Source organism: Rhipicephalus microplus, chromosome 7 (genome assembly GCF_043290135.1).
Source record: "Rhipicephalus microplus isolate Deutch F79 chromosome 7, USDA_Rmic, whole genome shotgun sequence".
In the NCBI taxonomy this organism is placed as follows: domain Eukaryota; kingdom Metazoa; phylum Arthropoda; class Arachnida; order Ixodida; family Ixodidae; genus Rhipicephalus; species Rhipicephalus microplus.
Window position 1 is genome coordinate 126119673 of NC_134706.1, and position 20082 is coordinate 126139754.

Consider the following 20082-nt stretch of genomic DNA (forward strand, 5'->3'; position numbering starts at 1 on the left):
AGCGTTGACCAAGGGCGGTAAGCGCAGAGAAACGCTCTGTCATTGCGGTCAGCTTGTTTGGGAAGGCCGTAAGACGGAATCACTCGCGCGCCTTTTCAGTCCCGCTGTAGTCATAGATGCGAAAAAGCTTATGAACGAGGTATGTACACAATCGCGCCATACCGCCCCTAGTACTCGGAGCACCCACTAGATTTATCTTTAGTAGAGCGCTCGCCTCGCTCCACTTCGGTGCATGCTCTGGTATCCGCATAGTGGTTGTTTAGGAAGAAAAACGCACTTGTTTCCATCTCCCAGTTGGGGACACTGCTCAGCGCCACGCTCTGGTATGAGTGGAGACTGCTGGAGGCACTGCACTGTATAAGTAAAGGATTCAATCGTCTCTCTCACACAGACACAACGCAGTAGTACGAATTGAGACATGAGCATAAGGGCGGTGGAGATTAGGGCTCGCGAAGCGGCTGCAGCTCAGCAGCACCGGAAACAATCAGAGTTGAGAGCTCGCGAAGCCTAAACGAGACTCTAGCGCCGGCAAGCCGACCCTTGAAGTCCGTAAAGTCAATGGGTCTGTAGACTTTGTAGCTTGAAGTTGATCATGTACAAAACACAACTATGAACGTCTGCGCTGGTAAATAAAGAGAACCTCTTTACAAAACACGCAGTCAACCAATAGCTGATGCGTATACTACTCATTGTTTCCTTTACGAGGAGAAGTACGCGATATTTCTGGTGTCATAATCTTTCGATGCACTCATACCATTGTATTTTTTCTAGTGCATGGCGCACCATCATCCAGCGGTGCTGCTGCTGCTACTGCTTGTGAAGATAACGACGCTGCTTCCCGCTGCTTCTCTCGCTTGGGGAGTGCTGAGCAGCCCCGACGCATTGCCTACGAGCACGGCGAGCAGTCTGGGCTTCCTTCTGCGCTGCAATAAGTCCGAGTCCCAGGAGAATTTGACCGACGACCGGCTCGAGGTGGCAATCGCTTTCCTCGGCACCTTCAACAACAGCCGCATGCTCGGAAAAATGGTATCCGGTGCGGTGCCCCTGGCCGTATCCCACATCAATAGAGACGACAGGTAAGGAATAGGTGCGCTGCACTTGTTGAAAATGTGTACAACATGATGTGGAAGTTCGTCAGATGTTAAGAAAACAAATTGTGGGTTCCTGACTATCAAAAAAAAGTGTACCTATCATCGCAGCCATTGATTTGAGTCGTTAGAACGCAGTAATACTTCAGAAATAATGACATAGCAGTCGATAAGCTTACGTTTAGTATGGCTGAAAAAGTTCTGAAAAACATTTGGGAAAAAAACGGTGAAATATCTGTGATAATCGAATCACTCAGAACTCACGTCATTATTTTTGTGAATGAACTTGCAAGAAATACGCACTGGGAAAGGAACAAAACATAAAAAGAACAGTGTGAACTAGTGTTGCCGAATTGGCGACTCTGTTCTATTTAGATTTCATAACTTGACGCATTCCTATTCCCTTCAATTCATCGGAATAGAAAAATTGCCCATTCCCACTACCCTAATGAGCATACAGTTCAATTCCATTCCTGTAATTTCTCAACGTTCGAAACCCATTTTGATAGTTTTAGGGGCAGTATTGCGAGAAAGTGAGGAGGGGTGGTATGAGGTGCGATGATGCGCAAGCTGATATTCGAAAGCATGCAGTGAACAGAAGCATGGCGCCAAAGTCATTATACACATCACAACTTACAGAAGCGCTTTTTAGAGTATTTGCCCGAATCGGTGACGGCGACTGAGATAGCAGGCAGCAGAGGGAACGGAATATCACAAGTTTTAAGGGAAGAAGGGCGTATGTATGCCACCACCATGGATCTGCAAGACATACGCCAATAGCATAAGAACCGCAGTTACGTGGAGAAAAGAGCTAAACTGCGGAATAAAACAGCCTATAATTACAAATTTATGTATTTCCGTATATAAAGTTATGAGGAGGTAATTGTAACAGGCGTGTTGCGTATACATGTACCATGCTTGTAATCAGCCTAGCCATTTTAAAAGTACTGCTTCATTGTTGTATTTAAGCATAAGACTTGTTAATGTTTGAAGTTTGAAAAAAAAAACAGCATGTAGACGAAGCTACGCTCTGTTTTCAGAAAAAAGACATAATTCTGTTCGCAATCTATACCCTTCAAAAGACACATAATTTGATTCTCATTCGATTTCGCCAAGCCTTGTCCCCATTTTGTTCGCATTTGATACCGAGGTTGAATAAATTCTGGAATCATTCGAATTTCGGCGTGGAAACTTCGCAACACCGGTACGAACTGTTGAATTAACTTTACTATAATTTCTTTTTGGCAGACGTGAAAGGTTACTTCAGAACTTGATGCCACTCTCGATGAGCCGCCTATAGGCAGTCATGAGAGTTTTAATGCTTGTCGTGGTGAATGCTTTAATTTCGGTACTAAATAAACTGTCACTATTATTCGGTCTAAGTGAAGGGTCATCATGATCTCATTACACAACTGTTAATCTTTAAGGAATACCGCTATATTTTATGTCACCAATTAATTTTCAATTCAACTCTTATATGAGTTCACTCAGTTCAGATCGTAATAAGGATGTAAGTGTCTAGATGGGCACCCTTGTGCTTCTCTTGCATCGCAATTTACTGTCGTATAACCATGCGCCATATGCTGGCCTACAGTTACAGCTTGAGCAAATTTCATGTCACTCTCAAAAAATCGTAATACGAAACACTTCGCCTGAACTACTGAGTAGTAAAGTAAACCGGAAAGCGAACAAAGTTTGATGTCCTTAGCACGCCCTGTATTAGGGGCTCAATTCAGAAAACTTTTATAAGTGCATCCACCCATTGGTCAGCTACCTTGCCGTAGTGAGCCGGTCTCTTGGATGATTGAAACACTGTCTTCCTAAAATTTTTCGGCGCACTACATTTCTCTTAGTTCGAGCTTTCGTTACGAACAGCGAAGAAAATAGCACTATTACGTCCTGGAGCACACGACCTCTGGGTGATAATAAGTAGTCAAGTTTAACGTCCCTAAACCACAATGCGATCATGGAGACACCATATTGGATTGCTCCGGAAGTTCGACTGCCTGAGATTCTTTAACGTGCACCTATTTTAAGTACAAGAGCCTTTAGCATTCTCACCTCCACAAAAAGTGCGCCCGCCAAGGCTACAGGATTTGATTTCGTGACGTGCGGGTAAGCAGTCAACCACCACGACTACCACCGCAGCGGGTGTATATGACCCCCATCGAGAAGCTGGCTGTGCTATGAGCACGTCCGAAATTCAAAACTACCATATATAGATTGCGTTTCTCTAACAATGGTAGAGAATGCCATATTTCAGAGACGACACAAAACAGCTTTTTCTATATTTTCTCACTCTACCCTGCAGTGTCAACAGGGTGAACACAGTGAATGCAGGTGTGTAGGCCTTGCCTTATGGCTCGTGGCAGGCATTTTGTTGCAGGTGGTGTTGTGTGCTACCTATATCCTTAAAAATTGTGACTTACCTACATACCTGCATCTATCATTAATACCTTGGGTCTTACATTCTCGAACCAAGAAATGTTTATGAAGAATTCCATACTAGATGGCATCAGAAGTTTCAAGCATCTGATGATGCATCTGATATGCATTGATATCGGTCATACAAGCTCTTAACTCCATTTTAATTGACGCCATTGGGTCCTTTATGTATTATCTAGTGCCTAATTGCTATTATTCGAAACGTCACTTAGTACGGACTAGAAAGCTACAAGGTTTAAAGCGGCGTAGAGGTGACGTTCACTGAATGTACAACATGCGCTGTCAATATATACATATATATTTCTCACAAACCGCTATTGCTTAGCAGGTAAGATGTTAACGCCGCTGAGCACAGGAACGTGGGTTTGATTCCCGGTCACAGCGGCTTCGTTTCTATGAGGCGAGATATAGGAAACACTCTTGAACTTCAAGTCCGTTCTGCTATAAATAATGTCAGGTGGCTCGAATGAATGTGTCGTCCCGCAAGACAGTTTGGCTTGTAAGCATATTGTGGTTTTTGCAGGTAAAGTGTCATCAGTTATTACTAGAAAATATAATTTGAAGTTACGAGTGAAGTATCTTCGAATTAAACTAACTAGTGAGCATGAATTATTCCAGGTGAATTCATTATTTTGCGCACAGCTAGGTACTTCGATGTCTCAGGTTGTGATTCACCAAAAGCCGATTTTATGAAAATTCAGTTTCAGGATAACTTTATTGGTCAAATAAACATGAAAAACATAATACTCTTATGCAGGTGAGAGTCCCACAGTATCAGTACCGCAAACGCGACTCTCAGTTACAACACAAGTGAATCATGGAGTCATCCATTGGCAGATTCGAAGCACTTCCGTTAATGCTTTCTTCTACTCCACGCGGAACAAGTATATTGCAAGGGCATGTTGAGAGTGCTCCCTGTGTGTTCTATAGGCAGATCTGGAGCAGCTCCGTCGCGAGATCCACTGCACGGAGCAACTTTTTCTACTCCGCGAAAATCGGCAGATTTGACCGGAAGTCGCAAGCGCACCGTGTCTTCAAACGTTGCCAACATTGGCCGCCCCAACGGATGCCGGTCGCGTCAGGTACGCCTCCTGTCGGAGCTCACGTTTTTTTAACAGTGAACAGTGAACAGTGAACTTTATTGACATCATGTACATAGTACACACACATAGTACACAATGCCGGAGGCCGGCAGAAAAAGTCATCGCAAGGATAGCTTGACGAAGCGGCGGGCCCCCGTTTTGGCACCAGCGTACAACGGTGTTCTCAGTACATAAAAAAACCTGTTTTGCTAGAGTAGCGTCGCTATGCCAAGCGGGCCTACTCGAGCAAGAAGAGAGACGCGCACATCACGTTTCATTACGACCCTGCCATTTGCTCCACAACAGCGCGTGTGTTCCATTGGTAGATTTCCTTCTGTTGCCCTTCGCCAGAGTGGAGAGCCCCTGCGCAGAGTCGTGGGCCAATCCGCATCAACCATTGGATGATGCCAATAGAAAGAATTGAAAGAAGAATAGCAGGTGGTAATAATAACCATATACAAGGCAAAACGAGCAGCAACAATCCGGATGTCACAGAACGAGCGCTAAAAATGGGCGCGCCGCCAAATTCTTGCGATAACGCGCGGGGGAGACGCTGGGAGGTCAAAAGAAAAAAAAGAAAACAAACATCCAAGGCTCCCCGGGCGCGCGCTCTCCCCTCGGAAGCGTGGCTTCGCCGACGAACCTCCTCACCCCACAACGGCGGCCGAGCAAGCCCGCGAGAATTCTAGAACGAAAGAGGCGTGGTCACGCCGGGTTGAGTCATCCATCGCGGAGGGCATTCGAACCGTCTCACCCCCTACCCAGCCTTCGCTGCGTATCGCGCCGACGAAATGACGAGAACTTTCTGGAATGTGGCGCGGAAGGTATTTATTTAACCGAGCAGCCGAGATGAGAGATCAGGAGAAGACGGAAGTTAGCGCCAGAGCGCGTAGGGTATAACGCCGTGTAGTCGGCGAAGGTTTTGTCCGTAGAGAAAAAGCGGGAGAAGATGATTTCCACCTGAGGGGTGAAGGCTCGAGCTACAGGCAAGAGAGTGTGTTTACCGCTATCGAGCGAAGACGCGTGGCGACAGCTGCGTGTGTGAAGCCGACGTGTTGCCGGCGAAGAAGTTTGAAGCTTGGAGAGTGGTCAATTGAAGACACGAGGTTTCCTGGAAGAGAAACTTCGAGGGCGCGGAACGACAACAACGCTGGACTTTGAGTGAGTGATTCTCGGAAGAGTATCATCCAGACTTTTGTTCCAAGAACTTTGGACTGGATAGGTTTTCTATCTCTTTAGTCTTTAAGTGTCTTGGTGGTTCAATGCATGTGACTGCATTGTAGTGCGTATCGTTGTCTGTGTCCGTTGTTTTGAGTGTGGCTGATTGTACTGTGTAGTACGTTGTTTGATTGGTGACGTATTGTATGTAACTATTGTGGAGTGTGCATTCTTGTGTGTTGTTTTCGATCTGCCATTTTTGAGAATATAATATTTGTTTTGTTTATCAACTCTCGGCTCTGACTTGTTCTTTGGGCCACAGCCGGCGTCCGCTGGCGCGCCAAAAAGGACCACTTCTAAATTGTCCACGCTTTCGTGGTGCGGTTCGGGGGGCCAATACTTCGGCCCTTGGAATTAGCCCGGCGATCGCCTCCCTAATAAACGGGACCTGTGTGACACCGGAACTTTTGAGATACAAAATGAAATATGAGCAGCGCAATAAAAACATGCCAAATTAAATTTACAAAGGCATACAAAGCAAACTCAAGTACATCACACAATAGTGACGTAGAATAAAAGCAGAAAAAGCACACAAAGAAGTTATTGTAGCATGCCTCCGTGAGATGCTTCAGAGTTTTCGCCCGCTTGAGTTTGTTTGATCAGTGCCTAAGTAGAAGTACAGGGGCTCCTGGCATTCTGCTTTCATTGGTATTTGACTGCAGCAGCCGGGATCGAGCGTGTTTTTCGGGTGAGCAGTTCAGCAACGTAACTGTTGTGCCACCGCTGTGGCTAACTGGTTTCTTTCGTTCACAATGAGTTGCGCCACGTATATTGCGATACAAATGAACACAAAGTCCAATTTTCTGCAAATGCAGCTTGCTTCCGGGGTATCGTGTGACCTTCCGACCGGAGAACGTGGGCCAAGTGGGCACATCATCGGCCATCCGAAAGATGACGGCCCTGTGGCAAAGCGGCGTCGTGGCCTTCATTGGACCGGACGAGAACTGCTATGCCGAGGCGCTAGTTGCTGACGCCTGGAACCTGCCCATGATCACTTACGTGAGTGGACAACAGTCTGCACGTGCTCGCCGAATGCACACAGCAGACAGCTGTACTTGGTGAAACGTAATACGTGATTTTAGCTGTTAATATTATGAGGACTCAAGTAAATCGCAATAAAATGTGAGAAACATGATAGAACAGCGGCAATTTCGAAGGATGGCAGTATAGAAAAAGTATAAAAATACAAAGTATAGAACCCAGAATCACTAGGGAGGGATTGAAATTAAAAAAAAATTACGAGCCGTTGAAAAACACCCCTCTGTTGGAAAAAGAAATGTCTTCAATCCAGCAGGAAGTATTCGGCTTCAAATTTCATTGGCACTATTTTGGACGTCGGTGCAGATAAGCGAGATCAAATGAAGTGCGGGAATCTGGGGATAAAGATATGGCCGTTTACTTCATGCGGGACCAGCATTTCACGCATAAGCATGCTTTGTGTTACCCTTGAAGGGGACAAAATCTCATAGCAGTGCCCTTACTGCTTATGCGTTTGTTGAATCCCGAACACGTGCTTCACAATGGAAGAAAATATGAATAGGGAGCGATGACTAGCTTCCCACAATTGACTGTCATGGCCTCAAGGGTATAAAGATATGGAGCGAAGAGTTCTTGGAAGTCAACATGATGAACTTTTGCCTGCTTTGTCGTGAAAAATCTGCATGGACATGAGCTTTTTCTTTAAATTTTTCACCATACAGCTCTTAATAATCACCTCATTCTACGATTGATTTTAAACCGTGTTGATAATGGTAAAAACGTAGGAGTTGCATCATCGCCCACTGAGTCTTTCTTTCAGTCACTTATTCCCCGTTCATCTCGGCTTTGAAACCACCTTCCCTGAAGTGTCCCCACCATCACTGACTGCAAACTTTTTCGCGAAATGTTACCTAATATTGTATAACCGCGAATATCTGTTACCTGTACTCATTACTCCTGCTTACTCTATTTGGTTGTACTATAGTAACCAATATTTTTTATAATGCGAGAAAATGTTGGGTTAACTGAATTCACTGCACTGTTTTAGTTGTATATTTTCTGTATTTATACACTCCACTCTTGAATGCCATTTTATCGTGAAAACACTCTAAATAATAATAATAATAATAATAATAATATTAATAATAATAATAATAATAATAATAATAATAATAATAATAATAATAATATATATTTTACAAAGGCGGGGCAAATTCAGATGACTAACGATATAGGGCAGGCTTTTCACCACCTCCTGCTTTAGGCTATTAAAGGGTCGGGGCACAGCCTCTGTGCCCTCTTCGTGGGAACGCCTATGAATGCAGGCATCAAACTCGTCACTTCGATTTTCTAGCATGGTGACGTCGCGCGTCAGCCCGGCGACATCAAGAAACAGCACCGCAGGGAGCCTGTCTTTCACCAGCCATCATAGGCCGTAGAGGCCTGAAGTTTGTCGTCGTCGAACGTCCTTCTTTTGTCAAAGGTGTCGCGAAGCATTCTGGTAGATAGGCACTAATTGGGAACCTCATCAGAAGAAACTTGTCCGCGAGGACTTCTGATATTGACTGTGGCGGTGGGCGGTCGTTGCCTTCGCAGCGGGCGCACTCGCTGCTAGTTCGTGAAGAAATTCGCGCTCAAAGCAGTATTAATGAGCCGTCCTTGCCTCAAATGAAGTCCTGACGTGCTTTCATTTATTTGCCTTTTAGGTGTATATAATTGTCACGTTGGCAAATTACGTTCCTAATGATGCGTGGCAATCTAAAACATGAAACCTGCCGTGGCTCGTCTTTTCCCTCTCATCATCTACATTGTGCCAGCAAATCTAATCACCCCTGCCTAACCTGTCTCGCTCGCGGAGCTGTGTACATATATACTTTGTAAAAAGTGCGTCGCAGGGGGCGAAATTGTTCCCTTAACGTTACGACGTGCGCTGGATTGAAGACTGAAAATCTAATACGGACTTTGCCGTAAGTGTGTTAATGCTTATTCATTTACTGAAACTGAATTTTCTGCTTCTTATAAACGCTGCCTGTTCTCAGAATTTCAAGTCGACGGCCATGGCAGAGGTAGCAGTGGACAGGCCACTTCACTGTTACAAAATGAGTTCTGCGGACGCTCACAAGTTTTAGAACGGTATACGAAACAGGAGCATCTGTGATGCGCTGCAGTGTACATCAATGGATGCTATGCGTTAAAGTATGTGCTGCGTATAGAACTTAGAGAAAAAGGCTGAATTGTGAACGTTCTCGCCCACAGTCAGTACCCTTTCAAGCGAGCTTGTATATATTTCTGTATGTAAGGAAACATTGGAAACATGTCGATTCGGCATATTGGATTATAGACTGGTACCGATCGAGAATCAGTGTAGACAATGTGCTTGGTTTTATCTATACGCATGCGTGTAAAACAAAGAAGGGGTCGAGAACGGGTAAGAGAATTGATAGAAAAGCCGGTTCCGGACCTGTTTTACTTTGTAAAAGCAGTAGGCGCGGGAGCTATGGCATAGTTAGCATAAGAGGATATTTGGATCCTTCTAAATTTCCCTTTCTTTGAAATATTGTGTTTAGAAAACACATCCTGTGTTTGTAAGGCATGATAGGGGGTCGGTTGAGGACATGTTTCGTGATACAAGGGCATCGTTATGGTAGATGTGGGGTCTCGTCAAAGAAGGTCTAATGGATATTTGGGTCAGTTAAACCTGGATGGTATACAGAGTCACACGTTTTCACAAGTAGAAAGTTAAGGTCGAAGAAAATTGGAAACTTTCGGGGCAGGGCGGGGGTCTCGTACTCAAACCATGTCCCAAGGAAGATAACGAAGCTGTAAGATAATATGAAAAATAAAAATACACAGCCATACCTAAATTAACAATCAGAATAGACTACAACATGACAGCATTGATATAGCTATTCATCGTGCAGAGAATATAGCATAGTCTGGCATTTGTGATGAAGCCAGCAAACACGGTGGTCAGGATGACAAGATCTTGTGTCCACAAAGTTTCGTTTTGTAACGGCTGTGGAAGAAATACGCCGTTGATGTCGTACTGAAGCTATCTTTGTTCATAAAGTGTGGATTTTAACGTCGTCCCGCAAAGTTGCTGTAATGTCAACACATTTAAAAGGGATTTCTACGCCCAGCTTTTCTTTTCTCGTTTTGTCACTTAGCAAAAAAAATCTGCTGACCATTTAGGTTATGAAAGGTTCCGTGTGCGCTAAAATACACATACACAATGCTATCGTAAAGGAATGCTCCAGAGTTGCCGTCTAATTGTTCTCTAGTCTAAAAAATCTCAATATACCACATCTTTGTACCAAGTGAATATTCTATGGTATATTCGGGACTGCGTATTCGGGACTGTTGATGGAACTGCATTAAGAGGCCTCAGGTGCGGCCTCACCGGTAACCACCGCCGGGAACGCACTCCCTCACCAGAGAACGATTGGCCACCCTGGTGCAGTATCTGGCCACTACCTCCCACATGCATACGTCAAATAACTCACGGCCCTCAGTTCCCAGCAGCTGCGAAGTCACTGACCGTGGCGGCGGTCAGATCTGCAACGCAGAAGAGGGTGCTAAGAATCTCTGGACTACAAGCCACCTTTGGAACCTGAACTTGGTAACGTTTAACGCTAGAACTTTATCTAGTGAGGGAAGTCTAGCTGTATAATTCGAGGAGCTAGAGGGTGTTAAATGGGATATAATAGGGCTCAGTGAGGTTAGGAGGACAGATGAGGCCTATACGGTGCTACAGAATGGGCACGTCCTTTGCTACAGGGGCTTGGCAGACAGAAGAGAACTGGGAGTGGGGTTCCTCATTCACAGAAACATAGCTGGCAACATAGAGTAATACTATAGCATTATTGAAAGAGTGGTAGGTATCGTAATTAAACTGAATAAAAGATACAAGATGAAGGTAGTACAGGCTTACGCGCCTACATCCAGCCATGATGACGCTTTAGTTGAAACCTTCTATGAAGACGTGGAATCGGCAATGAGTAAGGTAAAAACACAGTATACTGTAGTGATGGGCGACATTAATGCAAAGGTAGGGAAGAAGCAGGCTGGAGACCAGGCAGTAGAAGATTATGGCATCGGTACTAGAAACGCCAGAGGAGAGCTACTAGTAGAATTCGCAGAACGCAATAATTTACGGATTTTGAATACCTTCTACCGAAAACGAGAAAACCGCAAGTGGACATGGAGGAGCCCTAATGGCGAAAATAAGAACGAAATAGACTTTATAATGAGTGCACACCCTGGAATCGTGCAGGATGTGGAAGTGATTGGCAAGGTACGATGCAGTGACCATAGAATGGTACGGTCTCGAATTTGCCTAGACTTGAAGAAGGAACGACAGAACTTGATACGCAAGAAGCCAATCAATCAGCTAGCACTGAGAGGGAAAGTACAGAAATTCAGAGTGTCACTGCAGAACAGGTACTCGGCTCTCAGTGAGGAAACCAACCTTAGCGTAGATACAATGAATGATAATCTGACGAGTATCATTATGGAGTGTGCAGTGGAAGTTGGAGGCAGGGTAGGTAGACAGGACACTGGCAAGCTTTCACAGGAAACGAAGAACCTAATTAAGAAGCGTCAAATCATGAAAGTGTCAAGTACAACAGACAAAATAGAACTGGCAGAGCTTTCGAAGTTGATTAATAGACGTAAAGTATGCGATGTAAGAAGGTATAACATGGAGAGAATTGAACACGCTCTGAAAAACGGAGGAAGTGTCAAAGCATTGAAGAGGAAACTTGGGATAGGCAAAAGTCGGATGTATGCACTAAGGGACAAAGAAGGCAAAATAACTACCAATATGGATAGGATAGTTAAGATAGCGGAGGAGTTTTACAGAGATCTGTACAGTAGCCGAGACAACCACGACCTTAATACTATAAGAACTAGCAGTAACCCAGATTACACCCCACCAGTAATGATAGAAGAAGTCAGAAAAGCTTTGGAGAGCATGCAAAGGGGCAAAGCTGCTGGTGAGGATCAGGTAACATCAGATCTGTTGAAAGATGGAGGACAGATTGTGTTAGAAAAACTAGCCACCCTGTTTACGAGGTGTCTCCTGGCGGGAAGAGTACCAGAGTCTTGGAAGAACGCTAACATCATCTTAATACATAAGAAAGGAGATGACAAGGACTTGAAGAATTACAGGCCGATCAGCTTGCTCTCTGTAGTATACAAGCTATTTACAAAGGTAATTGCTAACAGAGTAAAGAAAACATTAGAATTCAATCAACCAAAGGAACAAGCAGGATTTCGAACAGGCTACTCAACAATTGACCACATTCATACTATCAATCAGGTAATAGAGAAATGCTCAGAGTATAACCAACCACTATACATAGCCTTCATAGATTACGAGAAGGCGTTTGATTCAGTAGAAATATCAGCCGTCATGCAAACACTGCGGAATCAGGGCGTAGATGAAGTATATATAAACATTCTGGAAGAAATCTACTGGGGATCAACTGCTACCATAGTGCTTCATAGAGAAAGCAACAGAATACCAATCAAGAAGGGTGTAAGGCAGGGGGACACAATTTCCCCAATGCTGTTTACCGCGTGCTTACAGGAGGTTTTCAGAAGCCTAGAATGGGAACAGTTAGGGATAAGAGTCAATGGAGAATACCTTAGTAACCTTCGCTTCGCCGATGACATTGCATTGCTGAGTAACTCGGGGGACGAATTGCAACTCATGATTACGGAGTTAGACAAGGAGAGCAGAAAAGTGGGTCTTAAAATTAATCTGCAGAAAACGAAAGTAATGTACAACAACCTCGGCAAAGAGCAGCGCTCCGAGATAGGTAATAGTGCACTTGAAGTTGTAAGAAACTATGTCTACTTAGGGCAGGTAATAACCGCAGAGCCGAACCACGAGATTGAAGTAACTAGAAGAATAAGAATGGGGTGGAGCACATTCGGCAAGCACTCTCAAATTATGACAGGTAGATTGCCACTATTCCTCAAGAGGAAGGTATATAACAGCTGTATCTTGCCGGTACTTAGCTACGGAGCAGGAACCTGGAGACTTACAAAGAGGGTTCAGCTTAAATTGAGGACGACGCAGCGAGCAATGGAAAGAAAAATGGTAGGTGTAACCTTAAGAGACAAGAAGAGAGCAGAGTGGATTAGGGAACAAACGGGGGTTAAGGATATCATAGGTGAAATCAAGAAGAAGAAATGGACATGGGCAGGGCATGTAGCGCGTAGACAGGATAACCGCTGGTCATTAAGGGTAACTGACTGGATTCCCAGAGAAGGGAAGCGGGTTATGGGGAGACAGAAAGTTAGGTGGGCAGATGAGATTAAGAAGTTTGCGGGTATAAATTGGAAGCAGCAAGCACAGGACCGGGTTAACTGGCGGAACATGGGAGAGGCCTTTGTCCTGCAGTGGACATAGTCAGGCTGATGATGATGACTCAGCAATTGACCACATTCATACTATCAATCAGCTTATAGAGAAATGCTCAGAGTATAACCAACCACTATACATAGCCTTCATAGATCACGAGAAGGCGTTTGATTCAGTAGAAATATCAGCCGTCATGCAGACACTGCGGAATCAGGGCGTAGATGAAGTATATATAAATATTCTGGAGGAAATCTACAGGGGATCAACGGCCACCATAGTGCTTCCTAAAGAAAGCAACAGAATACCAATCAAGAAGGGTGTAAGGCAGGGGGACACAATCTCCCCAATGCTATTTACGGCGTGCTTACAGGAGGTTTTCAGAAGCCTAGAATGGAAAGAGTTAGGGATAAGAGTTAATGAAGAATACCTTAGTAACCTGCGCTTCGCCGATGACATTGCATTGCTGAGTAACTCAGGGGACGAATTGCAACTCTTGATTACGGAGTTAGACAAAGAGAGCAGAAAGGTGGGTCTTAAAATTAATCTGCAGAAAACGAAAGTAATGTACAACAACCTCGGAAAGGAGCAGCGCTTCGAGATAGGTAATAGTGCACTTGAAGCTGTAAAAGACTAAGTGTACTTAAGGCAGGTAATAACCGCAGAGCCTAACCAAGAGATTGAAGTAACTAGAAGAATAAGAATGGGGTGGAGTACATTCGGCAAGCACTCTCAAATTATGACAGGTAGATTGCCACTATCCCTCAAGAGGAAGGTATATAACAGCTGTATCTTGCCGGTGCTTAGCTACGGAGCAGAAACCTGGAGACTTACACAAAGACGGTTCAGCTTAAATTGAGGACGACGCAGCGAGCAATGGAAAGAAAAATGGTAGGTGTAACCTTAAGAGACAAGAAGAGAGCAAAGTGGATTAGGGGACAAACGGGGGTTAAGGATATCATAGTTGAAATAAAGAAGAAGAAATGGACAGGGGCCGGGCATGTAGCGCGTTGACAGGATAACCGCTGGTCGTTAAGGGTAACTAACTGGATTCCCAGAGAAGGGAAGCGGGTTAGGGGGAGGCAGAAGGTCAGGTGGGCAGACTAGATTAAGAAGTTTCCGGGTATCAATTGGCAGCAGCAAGCACAGGACCGGGTTAACTGGCGGAACATGGGAGAGGCCTTTGTCCTGCAGTGGACGTAGTCAGGCTTATGATGATGATGATGATGATGATGATGATATTCGGGACTTGTATTCAGTGATAACTGAAGAGGTCTGTTCATTGCTACTGGAGCTACTGCTTAAAATATGCGAAGTCAGAGTTTCACCTCAAAGGCGAAGTAATTAAAGCGACAGCAACAAATTGAATATACGAAGCAAGGCTGGTAGCTAACTCTTTTGCATTGGGTGTTGCGTACCTGTACAAAATGTTTGTGAAAGTGGAGGCTCCGGGGACAGGTGCTATTTTTCCACAGCTTCAAGGCATTTAGAACGCAGCACGAATAGATGCACATACCAGGCATCCGCGCTGTTGTCTACCGTGATAGCGCGCGGGCCAGCGATGGCGACTGCACTCTTCGAATCAAAGTTCACAGTTGCTACTCGAACCGACACCCCGCTCCCCCCCCCCCCCTAATAATAAGGCCTTTTCCGATGGCTGCGTGACGTAACCCTCTTTGTCCTCGCGGGTGCTGTGTTTCGGTATTCCGGTGCGTCGCGCTCGCTTCTCCTGGTGTTGTAACAGTCTGTTATAAGTGCAGAATTTTATGTGATGTCTTCGAAAAGCTTTCTCGGTAACAAGTGAAACGTTGTGCATCTACTTTTACTATCGTAAGAAGAAACCATACTACACTTGATAAGCTTTAAAACAGCCTGCGAAAAAAAAAAAGGTGGCTGTTATAAATGCGCTGTACATGAAACACACTACGGGTAGATATAACCTGCGATTTCCTTCATAATTATTGAATTGTGGTATACTCACAAAGTGAAAAAAAGAAAAAAGGCCAATGTCATACGCGTGAAACCACTTTCGGAGGGGGGTTTTACACCTGCAAGGAAAGGAAAAAAAAACATTTTGTTGTGTCTGACTACTGATGTTTGATGTGTTTGCACCGCATCGTGAGAATTTCATTTCTGTTGTCGCAATAACTCGCTACATAAACGCTCGGCATCGAAGGATGGTTGCACACATCAAATTGTAGAAAACAAAACAACGAGATTAAACAAGGTGCAGTTTGTGGCATCAAGAGCAAAATAGAGTATATTTTGGCTTCTCGGTGAGAAAAATATCCTTCTAAGCACTGCCCATTTACTAATGCACCCCACTGCTCAGTGCGTATTAACGAGAAACGCATGCTTCTTTCTGGTTGAAGTATTCTCATTAGTATTGTGTTGAAGTATTCTTATTGTGTAGAAATAAACATTGCCATTCGACAATACCACTGTTGCAGCTATTAACGAAGATTGACACGCTCTATAAAGCAAGTTTACTACTCTTTACCTTCGAATGCACTGTTGGCATGAAATCCTTGTATGAGATAGCTCGGAGCCACGCTTTTTTTTTTTTTGGCTTGTTGAACAGAAAAAAAAAACCTGGCTGTCGGACACTTGTTGTGACCTAGCACCAGGGGAAAAGAGGATGTCAAGAGGCTTGAAGATATATAAGAGAGCGTTCCTCGAATCCCCTCCCCCCGGTTTCGCTATGCACGCCAGTTCGAAGAAGAGTAGGGCATATATTCAGTGTTTGAGCATTTGACTGCAGATATAAGAACGTAGGATAATGTTATCGCAGTGCTCTTGGACTGACGGAGATGGGCTGGTTTATGAAATGCCTGCTTCAACCTCATTCATCCTCTCCACTCATGTGCTCTTTTCCACAGGTATATATAACATTAGAAGGGCGAGAGATGCCATCAAATCGGACTTTGTACAGAACATGAAGGTGACGGCGATAGCAACGGAAACTGCGAAAAGCCGCCTGAAGTGTCGACACAATTTCAATCACAATAAGCACATGATACAGGTTGATTCTGACACGTAATATCAGATAAGTTGTGTAATTAGCTAAATGAGTGAGTTTCTACCGCGTAAGAGCCACTATGGCTGCACTGAACCAGACACAATATGTTACGTAAGCTACGTAATACAAAACAAAATGTATAAAAAGTTGCCTTTCTGTGAAAGGTCTAAACGCGCCAAATAAGCCTACGAGTGGGTTCTCTCCAATAATCAGACTGGGGCGGATAGGTGCTCAAAGTTAGTACAATTCACGGAAACGCTTTTATTTTTTTTTTCTGTTGCGATCATATCCGATAAATGAATTTAGTTTCCTTAAAAAGGTGGATTAGGGGAGAGCTGAACCATAGTGTTGTATCTGCTCAAATATATACGATTAGCTTTTGTTCTTGCTGTAATGGGTTTCTAGACTGGTTCTTTGTTGTTATTCTTTTTTGTGTGTGACTGCAGTATAACGCAACGCTACTCAGAATTTACGCGGAATCGTTCTAATGATGCCAGCAGATTAAGTAGGTAGCTCACTCGTGCCTGTAGAAGCATGAATAAGGCGGTTCGAAACGAACAGGCTTCCCAGGACAAGGAAGCTTCTTTATTTATTTTTACCGCTTTACCAAGAGGCGCGGATTAACAAATCTGCTTCTAATTAGGATGTTATTTTTTTCGCAGCGCTGCTCCGATTTGCGAGTGTCCGGCCGGTCGTTCGGAACGTTCGCCCGAACTCTGCCACCGCTGTCCAAGGTCTCCAAGTCGGTCATATCTTTGCTACGTCACTATCGCTGGGATCAGGTAAGGAGTTTTTTCAATGTACACAGCCAGCCTTTCAAATATGCGGCCCATAGACACTTCGTCAGCAGCGCGCGCGTCGTGCACAAAATTCGTCTTGCCCTAAGTTTTGTGATTTCCAGATCATTAGCGACATCACTAGATTCTGATAGCTGTATTATCTCGCCTATCATGAATAATATCTCATTGTTCATACAACATACACTGGTGTGACTGGCCTGAAGCATTTATTTCTTATAGGGCAGCTTCTGCAGTCACATTGTGGGGAAAAGAACAACGAAATAAGCAGTCTTTACTTCACAATCGGCATCATAGACTGAATCACTGTGGATTTTCTACAGTTCATTTGTTTACTCAAAACGAGCTGACGCCACATCAACATGGCCATCACCTAACTACGGCCACCCTTCTGCCGTGGCCTTCTGCTGATGGTTCAACATCCACGTCGCGTCGTCCGCTCGGCGTTCTGAAAGCGTCTGCGCGAAGCAGTCGCAATAGGCACGCCTATAGCTATAGCCGAGTGAAGCAGACGGACGTACCGGAAAAGCCGACATATCTATAGGTGCTGTCTCCGTTCCCCTCAAGTTTATCAAGCCATCGTTCAGTGCTGTGTGACCAGTAAGTTTCCAACGCATGAATTTATTTTCTTTATATTTACGTCCTGAAGCTTCGAGAGCAATGTATTCGCTGGTATTTTGCAGTGTTTTCAAGATGCATTCCCAATTTATTAGAGATCATGCTAAGCAAGCATGCCTGAATAAACATAGATAATTTCCATAATAAAAACTGCCACCTGATGCTTTCACTCCAGCGTGAGAAGACACAAAGCGGTAGCTGCTTCCCCATGTTCTTATTGCTGGGACGACAGTGGGCCTGTTGCAAGCGCGATTCGAATCGAAGCGGGCAGTCACGTCTGCGTGGGTGCTGCCAGTTGGCTTCTAACCTCAGTTACGGTTACAGTCACTTAGCTGGCCCAACGTGTTGGCTGGGGAAACTGGCTGGGAAAAGGCCAGTTACGGTCATGTGATCGAACATGGCGGTGTCCCTACGCTGCTGCGGAAAATCGTTAATAGTTTATTGAAGGTCGATGCCCAAGCTCACTCAGAAATGACGTCTATATGAGATATGGGAAAAGCTATCATTCAAAGTTCATTGCTAGCTGGCATTTTGATTTGACAACCCTTTTATCCCTCCCCCCCCCCCACATACGCATACACACACACACTCGCTCACGAATCTTGTTTTCAGCTTTTTTTTTTACTATCCCAACATTTTGCCAAACTTTCGGGACTGCGGGCTGGCGCCGAATGTGAATTCGAGACTCCTGGTGTACAGTGACAAAATACAATGAAAGATAGAGAAAATTGCTATAGAATGCGAAAGGTTAGAGAGAGAGAATTAAGGAAAGGCAGAGAGGTTAACCAGACGCATGTCTGCTTTGCTATCCTGCGCCGGGAAGAGAGATACAACTGCTCGAGAAAGAGCTCAGATGAAAAGAAGAACGACAAAATAGTTTTTACTTGTAGCTGCTACATCATTTAAAGAAAACTCACGCAGCTATTGATGTGAGATAAGCTGCAAAATACATTAGCCGTGACCTCTTGAGTTCAAATGACGACGTTAGTTGGTGTGCGCGCGTCTCATGTGTGTTGATCATTTTTTTTTGACCAGACGCCTCGGCATTGTGACCTAGCATAAACCTTATAGTTACGCGACAATACATTTTAAGCCACGTCTGCAAGGCGCTCACAAGGATAGCTGCCCAGATTTTCCGACAACTACCATCTCTACGATCAATGAATGAAGCGAATTGCTTTATCTTGAGACGTGAGAGACCAGTCATTTTGAGCATTTTGTGTGTTTTATTTACGTTGCTTACACAATTATTTTCATTTTACTTGCTTCATTAATATCAGCACTGAGGACGAAGCCGCACGATTTGCAATAAGCAACGTTGCAATGAGGGTACTGGCACCAATAGCACAGCTCAACAAAAAATTTTGCCCATTTCTTTCTAAGACGAACAGTGAGACCCTAATGTTAAACAGAATCGAAAGTTGGGTAGTTGGATATGCATGGATATTGTTTTTTTCTTTCTAACAATCAATTACCTCTCGAGTTCACGGAAGCTTTTCACATAAGAAAAAGAAGAGAACAGCGCGTGAGCCAATCTTCGGTGTTGCTGCACTATAGGGAGTTTCAATTTATATAATATGTTTATGGTTATTCAGTCAGTTTTTCACGGACTGTTCTCGAGTGGTCGCAGCTGTACTTCGTGCCTTCACACGCATGCGTTCATATTGATTGTGTGCGTATATGTTCTTTTCTTTGCAAGTAGCGAGAAAGCGCATCTATTGTGCTCCTTTGTTTCTTCATGCGCTTACACTACAGTTATACAAAAAAGTTCAGTTTTAGTGCAGTATAGCAATTAACCAACACGCTCAATTTTTTAGCTCAGGAGGCGTCGTTTAACGCGTGATTGGCATAATAATGTTTTCATACTGCTTATAGGTGTTGGTAAATCCTCTGCGATGTCCTGCCTATATCGTTATTTTTGTACATGTGTTTATGTATGACCAAGGGTGTTCGCAGAAGTTTTTTGCCAGGACGCCATCCTCTGGGGAGCAGGGGGGGGGGGTAGTGTCATTCAGCACAGGCAGCCTTTCTTTCACTATCTTGGCATGACAGGAGAAAAAAATTAGATAAACGTAACGTGCGAAATTAAATGACAACGCTGAATACCAGGACGTAACTTGGTTAATCAAGATGTTCATGCATAAAAAAATATTAGGCCGAATTGTCAGGAAGGTAGTTATACCGCCCCCTCACCCTTGCACCACCCTTCAGAGGCCCATGTGTGTCACCTGTCCTTAGGTGCGTCAAAGCTGTTTCACATGCCGCGATGGCAGCGAAAAAAAAAAACCGTTCCGGTCGCTCCAATCGCTCTTTTCGTAACCATAGCAAATGGTGGTTTCGTTTCACATGGACCGAGAGTTGTGCTCTGCGACTGGAGCGGCAAATCCTTGCCATCGCTCTTAATGACTGACACTAATGTAATGTAATAATATGCGCAATATGATATCATGAAGTGTCCGTGAACGGTAAT

The 20082-nt window shown here is 44.3% G+C and overlaps 1 protein-coding gene across 1 annotated transcript in view; it reads left to right on the plus strand.

The window, feature by feature from the left end:
• The first annotated feature begins 774 nt into the window (after nucleotides 1–774).
• LOC119185209 (guanylate cyclase 32E-like) overlaps nucleotides 775–20082 on the plus strand; it is a 150475-nt gene continuing 131167 nt past the window's right edge. The window contains exons 1-3 of the mRNA XM_075870105.1: nucleotides 775–1076; nucleotides 6649–6832; nucleotides 16860–16979. Coding sequence (XP_075726220.1) covers nucleotides 775–1076; nucleotides 6649–6832; nucleotides 16860–16979 — 606 coding nt within the window. The remainder of the gene's footprint in view (nucleotides 1077–6648; nucleotides 6833–16859; nucleotides 16980–20082) is intronic.